At 38.2% G+C, this 26812-nt stretch overlaps 1 protein-coding gene across 5 annotated transcripts in view; it reads left to right on the forward strand.

Moving 5' to 3' along the window:
* UGDH (UDP-glucose 6-dehydrogenase) overlaps nt 1-26812 on the forward strand; it is a 36048-nt gene continuing 9236 nt past the window's right edge. For 2 of the 5 annotated variants that reach the window (XR_551166.1, XM_008581979.1), the window contains exons 1-11: nt 1-169; nt 4284-4452; nt 10040-10141; nt 13789-13989; nt 14102-14299; nt 14779-14926; nt 17780-17874; nt 19579-19709; nt 20155-20288; nt 20699-20790; nt 20892-21002. Coding sequence is in view for 4 of the 5 variants with exons in the window: in XM_008581979.1 (XP_008580201.1) it covers nt 4291-4452; nt 10040-10141; nt 13789-13989; nt 14102-14299; nt 14779-14926; nt 17780-17874; nt 19579-19709; nt 20155-20288; nt 20699-20790; nt 20892-21002 (1374 nt within the window). In the remaining variant the exon portion in view is untranslated. Of the gene's footprint in view, nt 170-967; nt 1091-4283; nt 4453-8051; nt 8147-10039; nt 10142-13788; nt 13990-14101; nt 14300-14778; nt 14927-17779; nt 17875-19578; nt 19710-20154; nt 20289-20698; nt 20791-20891; nt 21003-22488; nt 22680-26812 lie in introns of those variants that run through there. The other 3 variants (XM_008581977.1, XM_008581978.1, XM_008581980.1) reach the window with 3 other exon arrangements.

Consider the following 26812-nt stretch of genomic DNA (forward strand, 5'->3'; position numbering starts at 1 on the left):
GCCTCCTCGGGCAGAAACCTTTAAATACGGGCTCGGCCCGGGAGCGGGGTGCGGCGCCTGGCAGCCTGAGGGAGGGGCCTGTGGGGAGGTGAGATCTGGCTGAGCGGAGGAAGGTGCCGTCCGAGCGTTCGGGCTACGAGCTGCCGCCGCGCTCGTGGCTTGGAAGTGGGTAAGCGCCTTTCCCTGGCTGGCCCCGCCGCCCGGGCGGGATGCTCCAGCGGGATGGGGAAGAAGCCGGGCGGGGGCGTGCGCGCTGCTCCCGGTCGCTCCCTGGGCTGGGTCCCGGGCTTCCCGTCTCCCGACCCACATCTCCTCTCTTGGGCTCAGGGCGGGAGTGGCGTTTTGGATCTGCTGCCCTGGGGTTGGAATAGTCTGGGCTTTTTATTCAAAACTCATGAGACTTTGAGCCCTTTCTCTTTCGGCTTTTATCACCTTCTGATTTCCCCGCCATCTGAAAGGGCCGAAAGCCCACCGAAGGAAGAGGTTCTCTCTTTTGGAGGGACCTCCTTTTGGTCTCAGAGTTGTAGCCTTTTGTTTGTGTTTAGAGCTTTCTCACCTGGGAGGCCGCTGCTTTTCTTTGGCCGCCCCTCCTGGGAAACCAAAGAGAAAACGAAGCCAGAAAGCCTTTTTGAAGGCGAGATCGTAAGATTATCGTGCTATCTGTATGGGCTGTCCTGGAATCCATTGTTGGCCCCACATAATTGCCCTATTTCATGTCATGGAAGGCCTTTCTTGGGTACTTCAGGAACCATGTTTGTGTGAGATCTTGAAAATTTAATATATATATGATATGATATTATAATATTATATATATAACTATCATCCTATATATAGGATGATAATTGAGTAGGGTTGGGAATTCTGGTATATAGAAAAGACAGATTCACTAGTAGGGAGCTATTCATGGATATACAGAGAAGTAGCTGTTCATTGACTGGCCCCAAAGACACAGTGAATCTTTGAGTTTCTGCAAATCCTCTAAGAAATCAAGAACAGTAGCCTGGTCTGTTTCTTCAAGGGGGTTCTGGAAATGAAAGAACTAACTGTCTGCTCTGAGATGTGCTTGTTAGTACCCAGCATCTAGTTTAAGGTATGTTACCCTGGTTGAAAGGATCTCATTTCTTCTCCCACTGCTGTACTCCTTTCTCTAACATAAAATTTATAACTGATAAGTAAACTCCATCTTCCCTCTTGCTATTTCCACAGCTTTATAAGATACCTTTTAGATATAAAGTTAATGCTGCCTTTCTCACTGATTAAATATTTTTCTTGGATCAGACATCTTTTAGTATTTAATTTCTGGGAATGACTAAAATGATGTGTGAAGTTGATATATCAAGCCATAATGCCCATTGTTTAGCTCCCGGGTACCTAAGAAGAGTATGCTGAAGGGGGGTAGGGATAGAGGGATTATATTCTGTTTAGACTGTAGTCGGGAACTCGTTATTTGTTATTGACATCTTCTAGGTTGAAATGGTTGTCTGAATTTATGAAATTTTACATGAAGAGTAGTTTCAGAATAGCTTGGTTTGTTGTGACTCTTCCAAAGTACAGTGATAAAAACTCATTTCTTAATGACCCATTCAGTAAGCAAACACTCCCATTTTTCTGACAGCACAGTATAGGGCCAGAGGGTACATAAAAGTTGAACTAGAAAATGGAATCAAAAGACATCTGTGTCATGCGAAGTGTATCACTTACACTGTATCAATCTCCATATTAAAGTTTATTAAGGAGTTTATTGAAACTTCCAGGTGACAGTTTATTTGTACATCCAACTTCTTCAGTAATTTTTCCATTGTCACCTACAAGCCGTACTTCATATGAAGTAGCAAGGCAGGGATACCTAAAACACATCCAGTTTTGCAATACAGGTCCACCTACCATCATTAGTCTACCCCAGCTGTTGTATATAAGGCAAGCTGGAATATGGTCTCACAATCAAAGTGGATAGGAAGGAATTCTGAGGAGACATGCTGAAGTTCTTTAGGTAGCTAAAGAAAAGGCCATGATAGAATTCTGGTCAATCAATGCAAAAATATTATGGTAAGCCATCTGAACTAAAACTATTTAAACAGAAGTCACTTATTTAGGTTATTAAGAAGATAATCTACCAGATTTAGCGTGGTTTTAGTATTTCTTGGTAAGTATATCCACTCAGTGGAATGCAATGTAACTGAAAAAAGGGGGGTGGGTAGGTAGGTATTTTCAGAATGCATTAAGTAAAAAAAGCCAGGTGTTGGTAGTGGATATGATATTCTACCTCTTTAATTGAGAAAGAAGGTATTATTAGAATATATATGTATATCTACTTGTAGCTGCATAAAAAACACTGGGAGGATACACAAGAAAAAAATGGGTTGCTTATGGATGCAAAGTAGGGAGTAGAAAAGTAGATAGGGATGGGGTAGGAGTGAGGTTTCTTGTTGTATATACCATTGTTTTAGTCCATTTTGTGTTGCTATAACAGAAATACCTGACACTGGGTAATTTATAAAGAACAGAGGTTTATTTGGCTTATGATTCTGGGACAGCTGCATCTGGCACGGGCCTCAGGCTGCTTCTACTCATGGAGGAAAGTGGCAGGCAGCTGGAAAGCGACAGGCAGCCGGTAGGTACAAGCAGATCACATGGCGAGAGGAAGCAAGAGAAAGAGAGGAGGTGCCAGGGTCTTTTAAACAACAAACTCTCACAGGAATTAATAGAGCGAGAACTCACTCATTAATCCTCCCTCCCCCAGGGAGAGCATTAATCCATTCATAAGGGATCCGCCCCCATGACTCAATCAGTTTCCAACACTGCCACATCGGGGATCAAATTTCCACATGAGATTTGGAGGGGACAACACATCCGAACTCCATCAACCATCTTATAACAGGTTTAATTTTGAACCATCTGAACGTATTACCTACTCAAAACAAAATGAAAATGAAAAAAACCTTTTTGTATGTATTTTGTTCAGAACATTGATTTCTTTAGTAGAATCGTTATTCCACATTCTGCCCATTTTTACTGTTTTATTAAAGTTCTCTTTTTATAGTTTTTAAAAAGTCATTAGGGAATCAGACTCTATGAGTTGATATCTGCTAATCATGACCATTAAAGATTGATTTATAAGCCAGATTAGTTGTTTATTAATACAGTGAAGCTGCAAACTGACCAGGACACTAGTATGGATTAGTCAGCTTGTTCTCTTCCAGTAGGGAGGTGTATCCGGAGGACCAGATGAAGATTTAGCATGTTGTTAGATTAATACATATTCAGACCAAAGGGAATTGATAATTTTAATTATGTGCTTTGTGTATCTTTTTTCATAATAGGGATATTATTGCCAGGCATTCACATTAGGCCTACCTTCCAGAGTACCTTTTCTGATCCATGCAGGGATGTACTAACAAATTCTTAAACTCTCTGATTACCATTTTCCTTCTCTTTGGAATCTATGAAGAGGTTCCATTAGATGATCCTGAGGTCTTGGCAGACTAAAATTCTAACAATCTGATCAGTTTGACAGTTCTCATTATAATGGATACATGGACATTCTTATGTATAATCAGTCCCTTGTAATTTTGATTACTGTGAATCAATTCACCTAATGGCTTTTTTTTTTTTTACCTATCAAAATCTGTGTAACAGCTTTAGTAACTACAGAAATTACTTTAACAATCTCATGGTTTCTGATTAGAATTGAAATAAAGTTTAAGATCATTGCCCAGTACGTAAAAATCAACTGAAGCCCAATTAAGTATATGTAGGGAATTTAATCTCAGTGGCTCATTGTGGATGGTATCTTAATATCTGTCATTTTAGTCTAAACCTGTTGTAAACTCACTTTTGTACACCAGCATTTATTTCAGCAAGAATTGCACTGGTATGTTCACCCTTGGATTTTTTCTCAGTAATCAAAGTTGTCCTAGTGTGCTAGAAGGTTTTATTTTATTTTGCTTCTTGACTTTTTTTTTTTTTTTGCTGACCCTAATCAGAAGAAATACTTGACTTTTTAAACATTAGGTCATTATAATCTTTGTGGCTCTTCAGTAATACTGGTTACTGTAATTTTTTCCATATATTTTCATGGTAGTACAGCCCAAAACAGGCTAGGTCATCCAATTGGAATGTTATTTTTTTAAGTCATTACTTTCATAATTCCTGTGAGTGAATGTAGGAAATCTTTCCAGATATCTGTCACCTTAACAGTTTTTATAAAATGTGATGAATGTACAGTATGATTTCTTTAAATTTTCTCTTTCCATACTAGAACAGTCTTATTATTTCCTTTCTAGTACAATCATGTTTGAAATTAAGAAGATCTGCTGCATCGGTGCAGGTTATGTTGGAGGACCCACATGTAGTGTCATTGCTCAAATGTGTCCTAAAATCAGGGTAACGGTTGTTGATGTCAATGAATCAAGAATCAATGCATGGAATTCTCCTACACTTCCTATTTATGAGGTAAACATATTAAACAACTCTTTGTTCTTATGGTCTTTGTTTTTCTTACTGCCTTGTTAAATTATATACACTATTAATGTAAAAATCTGTGACTGGGCCGGCCCGGTGGTGCACTGCTACAGTGCGCTGCTTGAGAGTGCGGCGGTGCTTCCGCCGAGGGTTCGGATCCCACATACAGACCGCCGCTCACTGGCTGAGTGAGGTGCGGGCGCAGCACCGAGGGTTGCGATCCCGTGGCCGGTCCCGGTCCGGTACGGGCGCGACACTGAGGGTTGCGATCCGTTGCCGGTCACGAAAAAAGACAAAAAGGAAAAAAAAAAAAATCTGTGACTGCAACTAAGAAATTAAATGAAAAAAACCTTGGTACAAAATATTATGGACATTACAATTACAGTTATGTTAGAAAGATGTTGTAAAAGACAAATTTTAAAAATTACAATTATGTTAAGTATGCTTAGAAAAAAGACTGGAAAGAAGTATATCAGAATATTAATAATGGTTGTATTAGTGTGGTAATATTACAGGTAATTTTTCCTCTTCTCTAATTTTTAAATTTTGTCTGTTAGTATTATTTCCATTTTATAATAATAAAGTTAAAAAGTGGTATTCTGTAAAAATAAAATAAAACTGCAGTTGTTTATAGTGTTAACTGATATAAGTCCAATATACTTTTGGATTATTGTACTTATATCAGGTGTACTTTAGATAGATAAATGGTGTCTTTCATATTTAGAAAGTTTAGTGCCACAAATTTGTTTAACTGGGAATTTCACTGTTTCTGTGAATTTAAAGAATTTGTAATTAGGAAAATATGCTTCTAACTATTTTACTGAGCTATCTGGGTTTCATTTTTTATTATTCACTGTAAAATGAGCTCATGATATTATGCTTTTGAAGTCCAACATTTGAAAATCTTAGCATTTTCTATCCAACATTAATATATGCTTTCTTTTTCCCCCCAGAAAAGCTTGGCTATTTATAAGACTGTTAGCAATCATAGTCTTTAGTTGTGTTAGACCTTTAGAAGGGAAGTCTAAACTAAATTTTATCTGTAGGATAAATCTGCTGCTGTTTATAGGCATATGAGATATAGGAATCTATGAAAAAGCCACTCAAGATCACAGATTTACTCATATCTGATTCAGATTTTGGATGAAAAACAAACCCTCTGTGTATGTGGTTTTACACTTTACTTTTACCCTTTTGTTTGTGCTTTACCCTTTCTTCTACCAGATGAGCTGCCCATAATAGTACTTTAAATATCTCCAGATTATAGCATTTCTTTCCCTGTTATATGTATGCCATTACTACTACATTTGGTTCTGGGGAATTATTTTTGAAACATTTTGGAAAGATAACTTGATGAAGAGTTATAATTTTGATATTCGTAAAAGGATTGCAAGCCATCTGAAACCCTGTAAGCCATACTTATATCTAAACATTCAGTAATTAATTCTTTTTTTTTTTTTTAAAGATGACCGGTAAGGGGATCTTAACCCTTGACTTGACTTGGTGTTGTCAGCACCACTCTCAGCCAGCGAGCCAACCGGCCATCCCTACACGGGATCCGAACCCGGGGCCTTGGTGTTATCAGCACCGCACTCTCCCGAGTGAGCCATGGGCCGGCCCATCAGTAATTAATTCTGCCAACAGTATATTGTAATCTTCAAAATTAAAGGACACCCATCAGAATGGTTAAAATAATATTACTGACAATACCAAGTGTTGCCAAGAATGTAGAGCGATTGGAATTCTGTATACTGCTGTCAAGAATGTAGATTGGTATAGCCACTTGGTATCTACTAAAGCTGAAAATATGTGTAGTCAGTGACCCAGCAATTCCACTCCTAGGTGTGTATCTAAATGCATGAATATGTGTACCAAAAGACATGGGAAACAACCTAAGTGTTAATCAGCAATGGAATGGATACATAAATTATAGTATAATTCTGCAATAAAATACTATACTGTGTTGAAAATCAATGAAACTGTTCCTACATTCAAGAATATGGCTAAATTCTCACAAAAGTAATGTTGCCAGACGCAAAGGAGTACATACTGTATAATTTAATTTGTATAAAGTTCAAAAATAGGCACACTAATCTATGATGATAGAATTCAGAATGATAGTAATTTGGGTGTCAGAAGTGACTAGGAGAGGGCACACGGTGGGCTCTGATTTACTGTTAGTGTTCTCTCACTCATTACATTAATTACTGAAAAAATAATGCAGTTAATACTGTTAATATTTAACAATTAAAACTCTTGTGTTACCATGTTTACTGAATAGTCATTGCTTTTTTGTTAACTCTGTTCATTAAGAAAAAATTTAATAACTATTTTGTTTTAAAAATGGATAACTTGCTTTGTTTTTTTCTGAGTAAAATGAAAGATAATTTTACCCTGTGAAAGGGTTTGAGTTCTTTCATAAAAAGTACCATATTGGTTCAGATCCCCGTACATGTCAGCCGCAAAAAAACAAAACAAAACAAAAAAAACCCAACATGTGAATTATTATTATTATTATTTTTTGTGGCTGGCTGGTACAGGGATCTGAACCCTTGATCTTGGTGTTATAATACCATGCTCTAATAAACTGAGTTAACTGTCCAGACTCTTAAATACCAATTATGATATTTACATAATGAATCTAATAAGAGATAGACCTATCTTATTAACTGCTTCTACATCAGTTTTGGATATCTATAAACATCCCATTGATTTTAATAGAATTATGTAGCTGTTCATTTTGAGATCTTATTATGTGTATATAAATTCCGCATTGCTTTGATTTTAGTTACTTTAATTAATTTATTTTTTATTTTTATTTTTATTTTGGCAGCTGGCAAGTATAGGGATCAGAACCTGTGACTTCGGTGTTATAACGCTGCACTCTAACCAACTGAGCTAACTGGCCAGCCCCCTAGTTACTTTAATTTAAATATTAGGAGATTAGGGCCGGCCTGGTGGCGCACCCGGTAGAGTGCGGCGCTTGGGAGTGCGGTGGCGCTCCCGCTGAGGGTTCGGATCCCATACAGAGACCGGTCTACTCACTGGTTGAGCGTGGTGCGGGCGCGACACCAAGGGTTGCGATCCCATTGCCAGTCGCGGTATGGGCGCGACACCGAGGGTTGCGATCCCGTTACGGGTCACGAAAAAAGACAAAAAAGAAAAAAATAATAAAAAATAAATAAATAAATAAATATTAGGAGATTATACAATAGAACTTCAAAAAGTTCATGGAAAACCTTGTGTTATCGTTCAATTCTATTTTTCCATGAACTTTTTGAAGTACCCTTATATATAGGACTGAATTAAATCTTGTTCTCTGCAAAATCCCGACTCTATAACCTTTTCTCTCATTTTCTAACACCTAGTGAAAATAACCAAGGAAACCTGTTCCTGATTGGTGACATCATACTTATGATTGTAGTGGTTCATATATTTTGCTGGTTCTATTATACTTTTTAATCAAACTAATGGAAATTTAAATTTACATTTTATACTTCCTCCAATTGTATGTTAAAAGGCCTCAGAATCATGAAGAAGAGCAAGTTGCTTCTGGATAAAATGCTAGACCTGTGCCCCTGAAGTGGCTTTCACTTTGCTATATGGATAGTTTTCTAAACATCCATAACATTGAGGATACTGATTGAAGCTTCTCCTCCAAGAAGAGTACATTTCAGTGGTTTAGGTCTGTTTTGTTTTGTTTTATTTTTGTTTTTTATTATGGAAGATTTCAAACATGTAATAAAAGCAGAGATAATAGAACAATGAATTTCCATGTGCCCATTACCCTGTTTCAACAGTTTTTAAATGGCCAGTCTCCTCTCCCAACTACCACCACTCTAATTATAATTTTCATCCATTAACATTTCATTGTGTATCTCTAAAAGATAATTCTTTTTTTAAACGTAAGCATGTCACCATATAACTACTAAAAAACTTAACAAAAGTTTCTTACTATTAAGAATTTTTATACATATTCTTCCCCCTACAGTTAATTTGAATCTGGATCCAAGTAAGATCCGTATATTGAGATAGCTTAATATCACTTAAGTGCCTTTTCGGTTCACAGTATTTTAATCCCTGCCCCCCTTTTTTCTCTCTCTCTCTCTTTTTTTTTTCCTCTTCATTTTATTAGTTGAAGAAGGCTCTTTGTTTATCCTGTAGAAATTTTCACAGTCTAGGGCCGGCCGGTTGGTTTACTTGGTCAAAGGGTAGTTCTACTAACACCAAGGTCAGGGGCTCAGAACCCCAGACTGGCCAGCCACAAAAAAAAAAAAAAAGAATTTTCACAGTCTGGATTTTACTGATTGAGTCCCCTTGGGGTTTTTTAACTTATTTTTCTGTATCCTGTATTTTATGGAAATTGGTAGTTGTATCTAGAGAACAGATCTGATCAGATTTAGGCTTTTTGTTTTTTCTTTTGGCAAGAATATTTGTTGATTGGCCCTCAGTATCCTTAATATATATATATATATATATATATATCAAATTGTATGGGGAAAAGTAATAAAAATGTTTCAGTAGAAGTGTTCCTTACAATAGGAATTAGAAAAATATATATTTATGTTTTTATAGAGTGAATATTGACTTTTATAACCAGTTGTTTGGCCTGAATTATTGGGAGTAAAAATCTAAATTCATAATGACAGTGCAAAATCAAATGTTTGCTTGAAATCACAGAGGACCTTTGGTTTTCTGAAAGTTGTGTTGATACTGAGTTAATAGTTAACTTATGAAATAGGCACATGGTAAAGAATGACAAAGCATTAAAATGAGCTGCTGATCTAATTGTGGCAAGCTCAATGGCAAGTTCAATTTTGCTTTATTTAGTAATGTTATATACCGTACACTTATGGCCTTTGGCATATGATCCTTGACTTTTCTACAATGATTTTATTTGAGAGCAAATCCAGACCTTTAAATTATTATTATTTTTATTTATTTTATTTTATTTTATTATTTTTTTTTTTAAAGATGACCGGTAAGGGGATCTTAACCCTTGACTTGGTATTGTGAGCACCAGGCTCAGCCAGTGAGCCAACCGGCCATCCCTATATGGGATCCGAACCTGTGGCCTTGGTGTTATCAGCACCGCACTCTCCCGAGTGAGCCACAGGCCGGCCCTATTTATTTATTTTAAAAGGTGACTGGTAAGGGGATCTTAACCCTTGACTTGGTGTTGTCAGCACCACGCTCACCCAGTAAGCAAACCGGCCATCCCTATATGGGATCCGAACCTGTGGCCTTGGTGTTATCAGCACCGCACTCTCCCGAGTGAGCCACAGGCCGGCCCTATTTATTTATTTTAAAAGGTGACTGGTAAGGGGATCTTAACCCTTGACTTGGTGTTGTCAGCACCACGCTCACCCAGTAAGCAAACCGGCCATCCTATATGGGATCCGAACCCATGGCCTTGGTGTTATTAGCACCGCATTCTCCCGAGTGAGCCACAGGCCAGCCCCCAGACCTTTAAATTAAACCATAACCTTTCCCTTTAACAAATGTAAGTTTATACTATTAGGTTACCTGATGTGACTGGTAAACTGTACGCACAACATCTTTTCTTTTTTCTTTCTAGCCAGGACTAAAAGAAGTGGTTGAATCCTGTCGAGGAAAAAATCTATTTTTTTCTACCAATATTGATGATGCCATTAAAGAAGCTGATCTTGTATTTATTTCTGTAAGTATTTTCCTTTGCTGTGTGAATTTTAATGTATTCTTGTCTATATAAAAGTTTAATTGTACTTTATTATTATTATTATTATTTTATTTATTTTTTTAAAGATGACTGGTAAGGGGATCTTAACCCTTGACTTGGTGCTGTTAGCACCACACTCTCCCAATTGAGCTAACTGGCCATCCCTATATAGGGATCTGAACCCGTGGCCTTGGTGTTATCAGCACCACACTCTCCCAAGTGAGCCACAGGCTGGCCCTTAATTGTATTTTAATAGTGAACTCATTCGTATTAAGCCACAACATTGCTCAGTGTAGAGCTGTCCAGTTAAATCTTGGTTGTCACTTTGTCTGACAGTTCACCAAATCCTATAATCATCCGATCAAATATCATTTCAAGTCATTGAACAAATAAAATCAGAGAAAGTTCTAATCTGAGATCTAGAACTAGGGAGTCCTAGTAACTTCTGAGCACATGTGATGATATATTTCTTATGTATTTTATCACTTCTTGTTTCTACTGGTTGGCAGAGGTGAGATAAAGAGAATCATTTTGCAACCTTACAGGCATCTCCTATCTAAATGAATTATGTTCCAAAGGTCATTTTAAATTAATTGTCTGGAACTTGGCCTATGTTGGTTAGGTTATCATGCTAGCCCACAGACACCTTCAACTTATAATATGGCTGAACTGTTGTACCTTTGTAATGAAAAACATAGAACAAACATTTGGGATTAAATTCTAATAATTCAATATTGGAACCAAGGCGACTTATTTCTTACTGCTCTAGTAACCATCTACTCAAATATTATGTATGTGATGGTATAGCTATCACCAATTGGTAGCTGAGCTAAGGCTCTTATGGCTCAATTCCTTTATGGCCTTAGGAAATAAAGGGAAAGTCAGTGATGCGAGCTTTGACAGAGCCCCATGAGATTGAGAAAAGAAACGTTATGGGGTCCATAGATGGTAGATGCTGTTGAATTGATTATGTATATTATTAATGATTACAAATTGTTGAATAAGGGGTTGTTTTCTGACTGGTGAGACAAAAGCAGTACCGTGAGGACATGTGAACTCCAGGAGAAAGTGGTTGTGAAGCCAGTGGTAAAACTGTGTTATGAATTCAGCCTCTCTTTATAGCCTCCTTAATCATTTCAGAGAAACTGATGCAGCTCCTGTTGACTCACCTACCCACCTCCTATTTAAACTTGCAAGAAGTTAGTATAGATGCATAAAACATGTGAAAATATTTTGGAGTACATAGATACTTGGAGAAAATCAAGAAATTACTTTAGTCCAACATTTGGATGACCAGAACATGGAATGGGAATAGGGGAATTTTCTCTAAAAGGACATTTATAAATAATCTGTTCTCAGGCATTGGAGTCCTGTCTTAGGGTGGCCTGGCACAAACAGTTGGTTTTACACTTGCCTCTCTGCCGATCCAGCCTGAGCTGTCCTGAGTCTGTCCAAGCTATTATTTTGTGTGCCTAGTAGGTTAATTTATTACTGTATAACTCAGTCTACCATCTAGTTCCCATTCTCTGGAGCAGTGTTTTTGTTTCCTTATTATATACTTTTAGTCATGGAAAATATCAAATTTCTCAAAAAATGAAGACATTAATATAATGACCTCCATTTACCCTTTCTACATCCTCAACAATTATGACTGATCTTGTTTCATTTACTACTTTTCTTTTTATTTTTTTGCTGCTGGCCAGTACAGGGGTCTGAAACCTTGACTTTGGTGTTATAACATCGCACTCTATCTTAGCTAACTGGCCAGCCCTCACTTACAATTTTCCTCTCTTCCCTCCTGCCCTGTATTATTTTTAAGCAAATTCCAGACAGGTATCATTTTGTAGGGATCAGTTTTCAATCATTACCTTTAGAGCTCCTTTACCTAAGGAAGCTGTCTGATCTTCTCCCATCTCCCTCCAGTTATACCTTAGCCCATCAGCTGTCTTCCCCTTCTGTACTCCATTGCACCCTGACATCATCTGAGTCTTGCCCTAAGTTGTTCCATGCATGTAAACAACTTTTTCCTCCTACTATTCACACCTCAGCACAGTCTTCAAGTTTTTATTTATTTGGGCTTGTTTCCTTTATTTAGTTTCTCCTTAGATTATACGTTCATCAAGAGAAGAGAATTAGGGGGCGGCCCGTGGCTCACTCGGGAGAGTGCAGTGCTGATAACACCGAGGCCCCGGGTTCGGATCCCATATAGGGATGGCCAGTTAGCTCACTGGGTGAGCATGGTGCTGACGACACCAAGTCAAGGGTTAAGATCCCCTTACCGGTCATCTTTAAGAAAAAAAAAAAAAAGAGAGAGAAGAGAATTAGCACAACTTACTATTGATTAAAAAATATTTCCTAGGGCTGGCCCCGTGGCTCACTCGGGAGAGTGCGGCTCTGGTAGTGCCGAGGCTGCGGGTTTGGATCCCATATAGGGATGACCGGTGCTCTCACTGGCTGAGCGTGGTGCAGACAACACCGTGCCGAGGGTTGCAATCCCCTTACCTGTCAAAAAAAAAAAAAAAAATTCCTATTTCTGTTAAGATTTAGACTTTTCAGAACACTTCCATTTTTGTCATAGCATTCTAACACTCATGTTAATTTTTATTTTTAAAATTTATTTTATTTTATTTTTTTGCAGCTGGCCAGTACGGGGATCAGAACCCCTGACCTTGGCATTAGTAGCACCATGCTTTCCTGAGTGAGCTAACTGGCCAGCCTTATGTGTTAATTTTTAGAGAACATGTTATCCTCATTTCCAATGAAGTCACTGAGGCAGAGGCAGCCACACTTCCCCAAGGTTACATGCTGCAGCTAAGCTAAAACTAAATGCCTAGACTCTGGACTCATTATTTAATTTTTATTTTTTTATTTGAAAGTCTTTGTCAACATAGTATTTAAAAAAAGGTTTCCCCGTATTGGCCAGCCCCCGCCCCCCCCCCCCCAAAAAAAAAAAAACTTCCTTTTTTGTAATATCATTCACAAATACTTTTTTTTTGGTGGGTGGCTGATATGGGGATCCCAACCCTTTTGACCTTGGTGTTACACCACCACACTCTAACTAACTGAACTAACTGGCCAGCCTGTATTGCAAACATTTAAAAAGCTGTTGATATAGGCCTATAAAAAAAGGAGAATAAGGAAGGAGTTTCAAGTTAGTTAGTAAAGACCATGATAATATATTACATACAATAAGGAAAGGAAAGAAGAGAAAACTTACATTTCATTTCAGACTGTGAACTTATTTAGGATGAGAACTGTCTCATTCATTTATATCTCTAGGGCTTAGCTTGGAACCTGCTTGCCCTGGTATCTGGCATATATGAGAGTACTTCAAAAAGTATATGGAAAGATTCTTATTATCATTTAATGCTATTTTTCCATGAACTTTTTGAAGTTCTCTTGCATATAGTAGCTTCTCAACAAAAATTTATTGAATGAGTTCACCAGATGCTTCAAACTCTTTCTTCTGGTGATTATATTTGTAAAATGTATTATTTCTGTGGAACTTATAGAGGGTTACTGATGGTGGTTAACTTACCACTTGACTAGTTAATTGATAGTCCAGGGTATACCTTGAAATCACTGAATATCTCACAGGTTCTCTGTTCTTTATCCCATGTTTTCATCAGGTGAACACTCCAACAAAAACCTATGGAATGGGGAAAGGCCGGGCAGCAGATCTGAAGTATATTGAAGCTTGTGCTAGACGTATTGTGCAAAACTCAAATGGGTACAAAATTGTGACTGAGAAAAGCACAGTTCCAGTGCGTGCAGCAGAAAGTATTCGTCGTATATTTGATGCGAACACAAAACCCAACTTGAATTTACAGGTATAAAAAAAAAGAAGCATTAGAATCTGGTTATTCTTATGTAAATATTGATGCCTTAAAGTTGCCCATGATTAATTCTTGCTTAAAACTTTTCTTTACATTGGGATTCTAGGTGTTGTCCAACCCTGAGTTCTTGGCAGAGGGAACAGCTATCAAGGACCTAAAGAACCCAGACAGAGTACTCATAGGAGGGGATGAAACCCCAGAGGGCCAGAGAGCTGTGCAGGCACTGTGTGCTGTCTACGAGCACTGGGTTCCCAGAGAAAGGATCATCACTACTAATACGTGGTCTTCAGAGCTTTCCAAACTGGTTAGTACATAGCATTCAACTGTCCATTAAATTTAAAGCCATGTATTTATTTCTCTTAAACCTGATAAGCTACACAGATACTTTCTTAATATTGATAAAAGATTTTGCTTTTGAAGATAATATTCTTACACATTGAAATTATGAAATAATTTTCACAAAGGATCAAATATCAGGTATGAAATATTCTGAAAAATACTAAAATTTTAATGAAATATAAGATAACATGGAAGGTACATTAAAGTAGTAATTTGTTTTTTATCACTCTTTCCCTCCTTTTATACTTTTTCTTAATCATCTGTCTTCTCTAATTTAGAACATTTTCCCTTGCCAACCCATCCCTGGTCTCCTCAAATTGAGCCCATCCAGCATCTTTTATTTCTGTCAGTAATTTGCATCAACTCAATGAAATATAATCCAGGCATACAAAATTGCTGTTTTAGCTCATCATACTTCCACATCCCCCCTCTTTTTCTTTAAAGGCAGCAAATGCTTTCCTTGCCCAGAGAATCAGCAGCATTAACTCCATAAGTGCCCTGTGTGAAGCAACAGGAGCTGATGTAGAAGAGGTAGCAACAGCCATTGGAATGGACCAGAGAATTGGAAATAAGTTTCTAAAAGCCAGTGTTGGTAAGTTAAAACTTTTTTCTACATAAAGTTGGTTTATTTACGTAGGTCTCTAACTTTAAAGAACTTTTTTTTTAACTTAATATCCTTTTTTTAAAAAAAGATTCCATTATGCAACGTGGGCTTTAACCTACCAAGGACTGACTTTGTTTTTTTGGCAGCTGGCCGGTATGGGAATCCAAACCCAAGGATCTTGGTGTTATAAGGCTACTCTCTAACCAGCTCAGCTAACTGCCCAGCCCCAACCAGGCACTTTCTAAGTGAGGCAATAATTAGTTATATTGTTTAATAATTCGTGACTGATTAGTAGCGGATCTTGGTGTTATAAGGCTACTCTCTAACCAGCTCAGCTAACTGCCCAGCCCCAACCAGGGACTTTCTAAGTGAGGCAATAATTAGTTATATTGTTTAATAATTCGTGACTGATTAGTAGTATAAACATAGCTCAGTGTTTTAGGTAGAAGAAATTAGTATACAGTTAGAACATTTAGGAAGAATAAATTTGAGAGACTGTTAGAAAATAACTCAAGTAACAGCTGATTTAAGCAAATAGGAAAAAAATTTCCCTACAGTTTGTTTTTCCTACTAATACATTTCTGGAAATGTGGCCTGGTGAAATAAAGTCAATCCTCATTATTTGTGGATTCTGTGTTTGTGAATTTGCCTGCTTGCTAAAATTTATTTGTAACCCTCAAATCAATTCTCTTGCTACTGTCCATGATCATTCTTGGACATGCACAGAGCCGTGAAGAATTTGAGTCGCCTGATATGCAGCTGAGCCAGCTGAGGTTGAACGGGAAATGCTGTGTCTTCTCGTTTCATCTTTCATACCTTAAACAAGTATCCTATTTGTGGTCTATTTAGAGCCATGTTTTCACATTTTTGTGCTTTTTGTTGGTGATTTCTCTGTTTAAAATGACCCCAAAGTATAGTGCTGAAGTGTATCTAGTGGTCCTAAGCACAAGAAGGCTGTGATGAGCCTCATGGAGAAAATGTGTGTCAGAGAAGCTTCATTCAGGCATGGTTGTAGTGCTGTTGGCCATTGAGTTCAATGATAATGAATCATATTGTACATTAAATAAGGTGTCTTTAAACAGCACATGTAGAACAAGGTTATCTATTTTTTTTTTTTTTTTTAAAGATGACCGGTAAGGGGATCTTAACCCTTGACCTGGTGTTGTCAGCACCACGCTCAGCCAGTGAGCGAACCGGCCATCCCTATTTGGGATCCGAACCCGGGGCCCTGGTGTTATCAGCACCGCACTCTCCCGAGTGAGCCACTGGGCCGGCCCACAAGGTTATCTGTTGATTACAATAACAAAACACGAAAATGTGAACAGAAGCTTGCAGAACCTAACCCTATATTTCACCTAGGAGCAATACTTCAGTGTTCACCAATTTGCTGTTTGTGGCGACTTTATAGAACATAACTACCACAAATAATGAGAATTGACTGTATTTTTGTATATAAGTTAATAAGGTTGTTATAAAGGTGACTAGAATCTTTTACAGATTGGGCTGTAGGCAGCCCTTCCAGTATTTCTGGGAGCTGTTTGTCATTTCCCAATACTGGTTTCCCTGGCCTTTTATATCTTTTTAATATTTTCTTCTAGCTATCATTAATAAAAATAGCTACTATTTACTGAAGGCATATTATGTACCAGGTTCAGTATAAGAACTTTATTATCTCATTTAATTCTTTCTTTTTAATTTTTTTTTGGTGGCTGGCCAACAGGGGGATCCAAACCTTTAGCCTTGGTTTTATAACACCCAGTTCTAACCAACTGAGTTATATATCTCATTTAATTCTTATAACCTGTTAGGAGAGTGCTGTTATTCCTTCTTAGAGATTATTTGGGTTCAAGGAAATTTGTGCAACTTGCTCAAAGTAATACAATTAATGAGTGGCCAGGTTTTGCTGACTCCAAAGCCCATACCATCCCTTACTGCATACTGCAGTGCACCAGAGCAAGGGTGGGCAAACTACAGCCCTTGGGCCTAATACAGATCACAGCTTGTTTTTTGAAAATAAATTTTATTGGAACACAGCCATGTCCAGTTGATTACATATTGTATGTGTCTGCTTTTGAGCTACAAGGGCAGAGTTGAATAGTTGCACCAGAGACTATATGGACCACAAAGTCTGAAGTACTATCTGTCTCTTTACCATAAAAGTTTGCCAACCTTTAGGGCCGGCCTGTGGCTCACTTGGGAGAGTATGGTGCTGATAACACCAAGGCCACGGGTTCGGATCCCATATAGGGATGGCCGGTTGGCTCAGTTGGGAGAGCGTGGTGCTGACAACACCAAGACAAGGGTTAAGATCCCCGTACCAGTCAACTTTAAAAAAAAAAAAAAGTTTGCCAACCCTCTGCTATAGTAAGAGATGTGGGACAATAATACCAGATACATGAGAAAAAAACAGAAGATGAAAGTAAACAAAAAGTCAAATGTAGCCTTAATGAAACTTTAGTTAGAAAATTATTTGGAAATTACTTGTAGACTTGATTATTGCCAATAAATTCCACACAATTTATGAACCCATTAATTTTTTTTTAAAAGATGACCGGTAAGGGGATGTCAACCCTTGGCTTGGTGTTGTCAGCACCACGCTCAGCCAGTGAGCAAACCGGCCATCCCTATATGGGATCCGAACCCGCGGCCTTGGTGTTATCAGCACCGCACTCTACCGAGTGAGCCATGGGCCGGCCCCATGAACCCATTAATTTTCCAACATCTGAATTTTATTACTAAAAATCTTAGTATAGGCCCTCTGATAGAGCATAAAGAAATTTATCATATGATTCAGTTGTCTGGTTCTTACGTGAAAATACTGTCAATGTTTTCTTTCCTAAGGTTTTGGTGGGAGCTGCTTCCAAAAAGATGTTCTGAATTTGGTTTATCTCTGTGAGGCTCTCAATTTGCCTGAAGTAGCTCGTTATTGGCAACAGGTATTAATCTTTATAGTCAATAGCTTCTGATCAGCTTCTAATTAAAGCTGTCACTCTTTGTCTGTGACATGTTTTGATGGAATTTATTTATTCTAGGAACTCAATCATTATTATATTTAATTTGCTTATTTTAGGTTTATTTACTGGGCTTTTGCGTTTTTCATTTGTCTTTTAATTTCATAACTAAATTCACTCCCAGAGTAAAACAAGAACCATTATCTTTAATTATAATTCTTCTCTGTCTTGAAAGGCATAAAATAAAGATAAAGGAAGAAACTGTACTGTAATGCTTTCAAGTGGTTTGCATCTGTTGATATTTGTTTCATCATTTTCAAATTCACAGAGATAAAATTAGAAACCCTTCTCAAATTGGAAGCATTGAATGAGTTCTGGGAAATAGACTTAATGTTTATTGAATGCTTACCCCATACTGGGTACTCTTTTGGGTACTTTGTATGCATTGTCTCATTTAGTCCTCATTACTAACATTATCCCCCATTTTAATTTTTTGGCTGCAGGCCAGTGCAGGTATCCCCCATTTTTAGGTGAGGGATGACGCTTTAGTTGATGCTAAGAGATGTTAAGTAATTTGCCTAAGGTACTAGCCAGTATATATATGCCTTTCCTTGATATTTTCCCCTTGAGTTTATAATTTTTCAGATTTCAGCAATAGATGTGGGAGGAAATCTAAGGAAATGAACTATTTTTTTTTTTTTTTAAAGATGACCTGTAAGGGGATCTTAACCCTTGACTCGGTGTTATCAGCACCACACTCACCCGCCACGGGCTGGCCCTGGAAATGAACATTTTTTAAAGGAAAACATGCACTCTTAGTTTCATTTCACTGAATGCAGCATGATGGCTCTGTCTTACTGTTCATTGTGTGAAATATGCAGTCTTGATTTTCCAACACTTCGGGCTCATTTCCCAAGCCCTTGAGGTTTGAGATGGCCCCTAGAAACTTAGAGTCTTTAAAAAAAAGTCTCTTTCCTTATGCTCACCGACCTAAATTTTACAGATTAGGTGATCAGAGACTCTCATAACATTTAGTTAAAACTTTGTCAAGGGCCAGCCCGTGGTTCACTTGGGAGAGTGTGGTGCTGACAACACCAAGTCAAGGGTTAAGATCCCCTTGCCAGTCATCTTTTAAAAGAAAGACTTTGTCAAGGTTTGTGGTGTTATGGTTCATTCAGAGGCAGCTATAACTGTGCATGTTGTTTGTTCCCTGTACACTTTCTACTCAAACTGAATTTTGGTGAATGGTGGGGCATAAGTATATGAGGGAGTACTCTGGGGTTTGAATGCCTGTGGCCTTGCTTCCAAGCTTCAGAGAAGCTTCCCAAGGAGAATACAGTACTGTTTTCTTTGTGACTTATTTGCGGTGTTCTCATAGCTGGATCTCAAATGCTCTCAGTTAAAACTTAGCTGTGCTCCCCTTCTTAGCATCCATCCCAGCCTGATGCATGGAAAATCAAGCCAAAATGAAAATAAAAATTTTTAGGATGGCTTTAAGACAGGGATGAGTGGCTCTTTTTCTTTTTAAATCTGTAGACAATAGTTTCTTAATAACTAATCTATTAACTGCTTGTTAATATATAAGCTTTGTATTCATACAGTAGCACTCATTATAAAACTCTGAGTCATGTATGTCATAGGCTGCACCTCTTTTAATTCATCCTTGCACAATTGTACATGTAATTTCAGGTCATAGACATGAATGACTACCAGAGGAGGAGGTTTGCCTCCCGGATCATAGACAGTCTGTTTAATACAGTGACTGATAAGAAGATTGCTATTTTGGGATTTGCATTCAAAAAGGACACTGGCGATACGAGGTATCAGTTCTTTAAAATATTTCAGCACCTTTGAGAATGTGTTAATTCTGGGCCGGCCTGTGGCTCACTCGGTAGAGTGCGGTGCTGATAACACCAAGGCCACGGGTTCGGATCCCATATAGGGATGGCCGGTTCTCTCACTGCCTGAGCGTGGTGCTGACAACACCAAGTCAAGGGTTACGATCCCCTTACCGGTCATCTTTATTAAAAAAAAAAAAAAGAATGTGTTAATTCTTCATCTTATCCTGATTTTTTGATTGGTGGATGTGTGTGTGAAATACATATGGGTATATATACATGCATATGTAGTATAAAGAATAAAAATAAATATTCATATCCTCACTACTCAGCCAGCTTAAAAAATAGAATCTCACTTGTGTCTCAAACTCCCTGGTATTAGAATGCCACTTAAACTTTAGCAATACTGATTTTTTTTTTCCTTCAGAGAATCCTCTAGTATATATATTAGCAAATATTTGATGGATGAAGGCGCACACCTCCATATATATGATCCAAAAGTACCCAGGGAACAAATAGTTGTGGATCTTTCTCATCCGGGTGTTTCAGAGGATGACCAAGGTAAGATTTTCAGTCTCATGAATCGCTTTGAGTACAGACTCTGAAACTTACTGTTCTCTAGAAAACTTTAATTCAGTTTTCATCGTTTATATCACTGGTATGCCCTCTTATCTACCTCATTGCTCTAAAGTAAAACTCTTAGGCATTATGTCATCAGCTTTGATTTGATCGGCTGTGGGTTAGTCCAATGATCTTTCCAATGTATTCCACAAAACCCCAGGGGTTCCGAGGAGATGCTTCTGGGGCAAGGTTTGGGTGTGCTTCGGGCTCCCCTGATCACTCTCATTCACACTTTGACCAGACTGTTCACTTTTGTAAGATGCTCAATTCTTCCTGCAGTCCTAGTGTTAAAATACATTTCAAGTAACTCCTTTCTCGTTCCTGGTTTTTCATTGTTGCTGTTGTTTTAGTGTCCCGACTTGTGACCATTTCCAAGGATCCATATGACGCATGTGATGGTGCCCATGCTGTTGTTATTTGTACTGAGTGGGACATGTTTAAGGTGAGGTGACAGGATTCTAGAGGTGTCCTAGTATCAGTTGGGGTTGAGTATGTGTTCATGTATTTGTCCTAATTGTTCCTTTGATATATATACCTTTATAGGAATTGGACTATGAACGCATTCATAAAAAAATGCTAAAGCCAGCCTTTATCTTTGATGGACGACGTGTCCTGGATGGGCTCCACAACGAACTACAAACCATTGGCTTCCAGGTAATCATGATCCTGAACTGGCTTTTTTGTTTGTCCATTTGCTTTTTATTTATTTTTATTTTTATTTTTATTTTTTTCCTTTTTGTCTTTTTCTACTGACCGGTAATGGGATCGCAACCCTCGGTGTCACGCCCGTACCGAGGACCGGCAACGGGATCACAACCCTCGGTGTCGCGCCCGCACCGCGCTCAGCCAGTGAGCAGGAACCGGTTTCCACATGGGATCCGAACCCTCGGCGGGAGCACCGCCATGCTCCCAAGCGGCGCACTCTCCAGTGCGCCACTGGGCTGACCTGTCCATTTGCTTTTTAAACCCATTGTTTGGGCTTTAGAATTTTTATATTTTCTCATTTAGCAATAACATAACTCTGGGGCAACATGTCACTTCTATAGGAAAACATGTCAGTTCTCTGGAAAGTCTGGAATTTTTGTAACTACTCCACTCTCTCCCTAAATTTGTGATCTAAAGGTCATTCAGTGTTGGTTGCCCTTACATAGTGTCTAGGGGGTCATCAGTTGCCTATCATATAGGGACGGAATGTGCCCTGCCTTACCTCATATCATAAAAATCAAATAAGCAACTACATAGATGTGTTTTGAAAACTGCAAAATGCAGCATGGTTGTGATATGTTGGTATTTTTATTATTCCCAGCTGAACCAATTCTCTCGTTGTCTTCCCTTACTCAAAGAGGACTTGGGCGAGGGGGGGTGTTAATTGTGGTGGTGACTGAAGTGTTCCACTCTGCCTTGGGAAGAACACCATCATCCCCACATGGTAACAGCTGCCATCCACACCACCGGGTGCCCAGAGAAATGGGCCCTCCGTCAGTCAGCAGGTGTTCATGTTGTACTTTTCAGTGCTCAGCACTATCCCAGTGCTGTAAAAGGTCTGAATGAAGAGCACATGAGCTTCAGTGGTGCTGACCCTCTTCTAATTCAAAGTTTATCAATTATGAAACATTTAGAAAGTTGACAGAAGCCTCTGCCCAGACCAGTGCATTTGTATGTTACATCTATTTCAATTCTACTAGGGGTCCCAAAGTATCAATAAGAAGGAGCTACTTTCCATTTCCTCAGAGCAATGTATGGGGCTGGAGGGCTGGAGAGGTGGAGTAAGTTAGGGAGGATGAAGAAATATGCCGGGGGATTGCTGTCAGCATAGTGTCCAAGCAGAGCAGAGAAGGGGCAGTGTTTGATAGCTGTCTGTGTGCCTCTCAGCACCAGCTGTCTTGGAGAGGTACCAGTAAGGCCTCACCTACCTATTCAGAAATATCTGATCTGGTTCTGTTAATTTGTCACCGACTTGTTGAAGGTCTTTTTTATTTAGAATTCAGTGCTGCCAGGAAAAATAATTAATTAATTAATTAAAATAAATTAAGAAAAATTTATTTAGGTTTTCCCCCTTATTTCACTACATTATAGAGTTCTTACATTTGTTTACTATAATTATTAATAGTTCTCTTTTTAAAATCTTTTTTTTCTTCAGATTGAAACAATTGGCAAAAAGGTGTCTTCAAAAAGAATTCCGTATGCTCCTTCTGGTGAAATTCCAAAGTTTAGTCTTCAGGATCCACCTAACAAGAAACCTAAAGTTTAGACATTGCCATTTTTATTTGTGACTTATTTTGGTACTTCAGGATAGCAAATATCTATCTGATTAAATGGTAAATGAACCAAGTGTTTTTAAGGAACAAAATTATTTTTTTAATCATTAAATTTATACTAGCTATGTGGGTAGTATCATATCAGTAATTATGAATCTAGAATATTTTTTACATATTTTTATGATATTGCTAGTTCAGTTATTAGATGAGTAGAAAATCATCATGTTGGTTTTAATGGTGTCAATTTTTTTTTTTCCCCTTTTTGTCTTTTTTTCGTGACCGGTAACCGGGATCGCAACCCTCGGTGTTGCACCCGCACTGTGACCGGCAACGGGATCGCAACCCTCGGTGTCGCGCCCGCACCACGCTCAACCAGTGAGCGGACCGGTCTCTATATGGGATCCAGTGTGCCACCGGGCCGGCCCAATGGTGTCAATTTTTATAAAATAAAAATTAACCTTCAAACACTTTTTACTTTACGATTGTCCATAAGCAGCACTTTAATATCACATTGTAAAGGGAAAGGCGTTCTTCAGTTTTCCTGGCCATCAGTTCATTTGCTTGTCATTAAATATGTATTTTCAAGCCATGAAATTCCTATACTAAATAACCTTCACAAGTATAGTCTGGTTAAAGTTCTTTTGTTCCTTTTGTTTTAATAAGATGTGTCATTCATATTTTTTTTAGACCAAAAATATCATCACTGTTAATTTCCACTCCAAATATTAAAAGGCTTTTTTTTTTTTCCCTAAACATGAAGAGAAAATCAGAAGCATGGTCATTTCTCTCCCCTTTATTTCTTAGTTTTCCTCACTGATTATTATTTTTGTAGTCCAAGAGCCAAAAATATTTACCTCGATTTTGCATTTTTATTTCTATTCTTTTTTTTTTGTCTTGCTGGCTGGTAGAGGGATCAAACCTTAGACCTTGGTGTTATTAGCACCACACTCTAACCAGCTGAGCTAACCCGCCAGCCAATTTTGTTCTTAATTATAATTTTTCTTTGTTCTTTAAATAAGAAAACCAATATAATCTTATATATAAATTCAAAGAAGTAGATTTTACAAATTATCTATAGCATCATTCTAAAATAATATCTTTTTATGTGTATTTCCGTCTGCTTTTTTCTATGTCTCTTGTTGACTTTTATATTTGCAGTGGTTGTTTTTACTTTTGATCATTATTGAAATATGTCAGATGTCCATGTGATGCTTGTGCTCGGCTGAGAGTATACAAACTGCATTAAACAGATACAGGTCTCATCCTTTAGGAATTCTGCGGTTCGATAAGAAGAGGGAGACAATTTTAAAGATAAAGACAGAGACATCTGTATCAGATAATATATACATAAATAAAACATTCTGCATCAACTGTGTAGGTATAATTTTTGTCATGGTGCAAGTAACTAATGAATCATAACAGTCAGACATTAGGTAGGAAAAAATGACTCCTCACTTTTTAGAGAAAAGGATATTACATCATTTTTTCAGATGATGCAAGAAAGGGAGGAAATTTAGCACATAAACCATGCGTTGGCAAACTATGACCAATGAGCCAAATCTGGCCAGCCATGGATGAGCTAAGAGTGTTTTTTACATTTTAACATAGTTACATTTTAAATAGTTATACAAATCCCTACATAATATCCTCAGTTTTGCCTGTTGGCCCACAAAGCCTAAAATATTTGCTATCTGGCCCTTTAAGGAAGTTGGCAGATGCCTGAAAGAGACAAACCAGAGTTTGAACATAAGATGAGCCCTTCTCATAAGACTTTGAAGTGAGGATGAGCTTATGTATTAGAATTTGCATTACATTTCTGCTTGAAAATATTCTTGTAATCTGTTTAATAGTTTTATATTTTAGTAAAGAGACTGTAAGCCCAAAGATGTCTTGCTAAAGCAAATAGAATTAGGCACTTGTTTTAAATTGTAGGATGCTTCAGTGACTAGAATTGATAAGTAAATGATTATGTGTAAAATACAGTTACCGATCAAAAGGTAGAAGAATTGGTAAATGGAGGAAAATGGGATAAAATAAAGAAGGCTTATAGAGTCCATGTAAACTTGTTTGTAATGGGAAGGAAAAACCCCAGTAACTGGGCATGTAATTTAACACAGCAATTTGAGATCTTGTGAAAAGTTGCAGGGAGGTGGTTATTAGCCTTTTTCTCCTCTACTAAGAAAACTGAAGACCTTTTTTAAAAAAAAAAATTAACGCAGTTTCTCTTTACCTTTTTGTGGGAGCAGTGAATGTTGGTGAGATTAATAACTAGTATTTAAAATTGAAAATAATAGATGGACATGGTAAAAGACATTCAAATAAATACCAAAGGGTATATAAAAAAATAAAATCTCTCCCACACTTTGCTCTCCAGAAATGATTTATTATTCCACTTAAGACTTCAAGCTTTAAATCCTGACGGTACCACCTATTAGCATGTGGTATCTTGAAAGCCTAAATCGTCTCTAATTCAAAGAGTTGTTGGAAGGATTATGTAAGATCAATGGTTACACAAAGATCTCATAGGCACAGCGGCTGGCAGGTGATGAGCCCTCCCATCAGGCTCCATAACAAGCTGGTCCTGCTGCACCGGAGTTGCATGTAGGCTCTGGCATCACTAAGAGTACCACAATTAACACTAAGCTAAGCCCTTTAGGTGCATTTTCTCATCTATTCCTCACAGAAGTCCTTTGAGGTAAATTCTATTCCCATTTTTTTCAGAGTAAGGGCAGAATTCTGAAAAGATTAAGTAGCTTGCTCAAGGTCACACACTATTGGTTTGTTTCCACTACTTGTAACCAAATACCTGAAACTGGGTGTATTAGTCCACTTCTGTTGTTTATAACAAAAAACCTGGAACTGTGTACTTGTTATGAAAACAAAATTTATTGCTTACAGTTTGGGGGGCTGGGAAGTTCAAAGTCCAGGGAACACATCTGGTGAGGGTCTTCTTTGGTGGGGCTTTACAGCAATGCAGGGGTCTCACATGGCAGAAGATGGTGGAGCAGAGACATAGTTCCTCACGCACTCTCCCTTCAGAACCCTCAGAACCATGCCCAGACCACCATTAGTAATCTGTTCACTATGGCATGGCCCTACAATCTAATCACTTCTTCAAGGTCCCACCTTTCAATTACTGTAATAGGATTTCCCACCCTCTTAACACTGTTACAATGGGCATCAAGTTTCAGTGAGTCTTGGGGGGACATTCAGTCCACAGCACACATTAATCAGTGGCAGAACCAGAGTTCAGGACAGACTATGTGACTCTTTCACTCCAGATCTTTTTTTTTTTAAGCTGAGTAAATTTTCCTTTATTTTTAAGTTCTGATTAAAATCATTGTTTCTTTTTTCCCAACTCAAAGATGACTGGTTCCATGAATGGAAGGATAAATATATTTATTATAATTAGTATTCTAATTATAACTCTTGCACGATTCCCTCCTTATTGGTGACAAAATGCCTATACTTTTGATCTAACCTTCACATACACATGCACCTATGAGTGTACTTCCCAAAGTTTGTGGCAAAATAGATTTAAAAGATAATTTCGGGCTGGCCCGTGGCTCACTCGGGAGAGTACGGTGCTGATAACACCAAGGCCCCGGGTTCGGATCCTATATAGGGATGGCCGGTTTGCTCACTGGCTGAGCGTGGTGCTGACAACACCAACTCAAGGGTTAAGATCCCCTTACCGGTCATCTTTTTAAAAAAAAAAAAAAAAAGATAATTTCAATCTTTCCATGAGCTTTTTGAAGCCTTTGTATTATTAAGCTGCTGGTGTTTTACAGAGGCTCTGAGAGCTGAAGCAGCAGGACTGAGGTGATCTTGGCTTCATGTACCACCTTTCATTCCAGCTCTTAATCTTAGTTATTCTGCTTTTCTGGAAGTGTAAAGGTGCCCAGGTGGAAGACATTCTTATCAAACGTGGAGAGTAACCAGTCCTCAGCTCTAGGCCAATACTTGCCATGAAGAAATAGAGCCCACTGCTGCTGTACCCCCGTTTCCCAAGAGAAAACTAAAAAATTCAGATTGTATATAAAATCTTCCATTTTTTTTTTTTTTTTTTTTTTTAAAAGATGACCGGTAAGGGGATCTCAACCCTTGGCTTGGTGTTGTCAGCACCACGCTCAGCTAGTGAGCAAACCGGCCATCCCTATATAGGATCCGAACCCGTGGCCTTGGTGTTATCAGCACCGCACTCTA

This window comes from Galeopterus variegatus, unplaced genomic scaffold (genome assembly GCF_000696425.1).
Source record: "Galeopterus variegatus unplaced genomic scaffold, G_variegatus-3.0.2 Scaffold2498, whole genome shotgun sequence".
In the NCBI taxonomy this organism is placed as follows: Eukaryota; Metazoa; Chordata; class Mammalia; order Dermoptera; family Cynocephalidae; genus Galeopterus; species Galeopterus variegatus.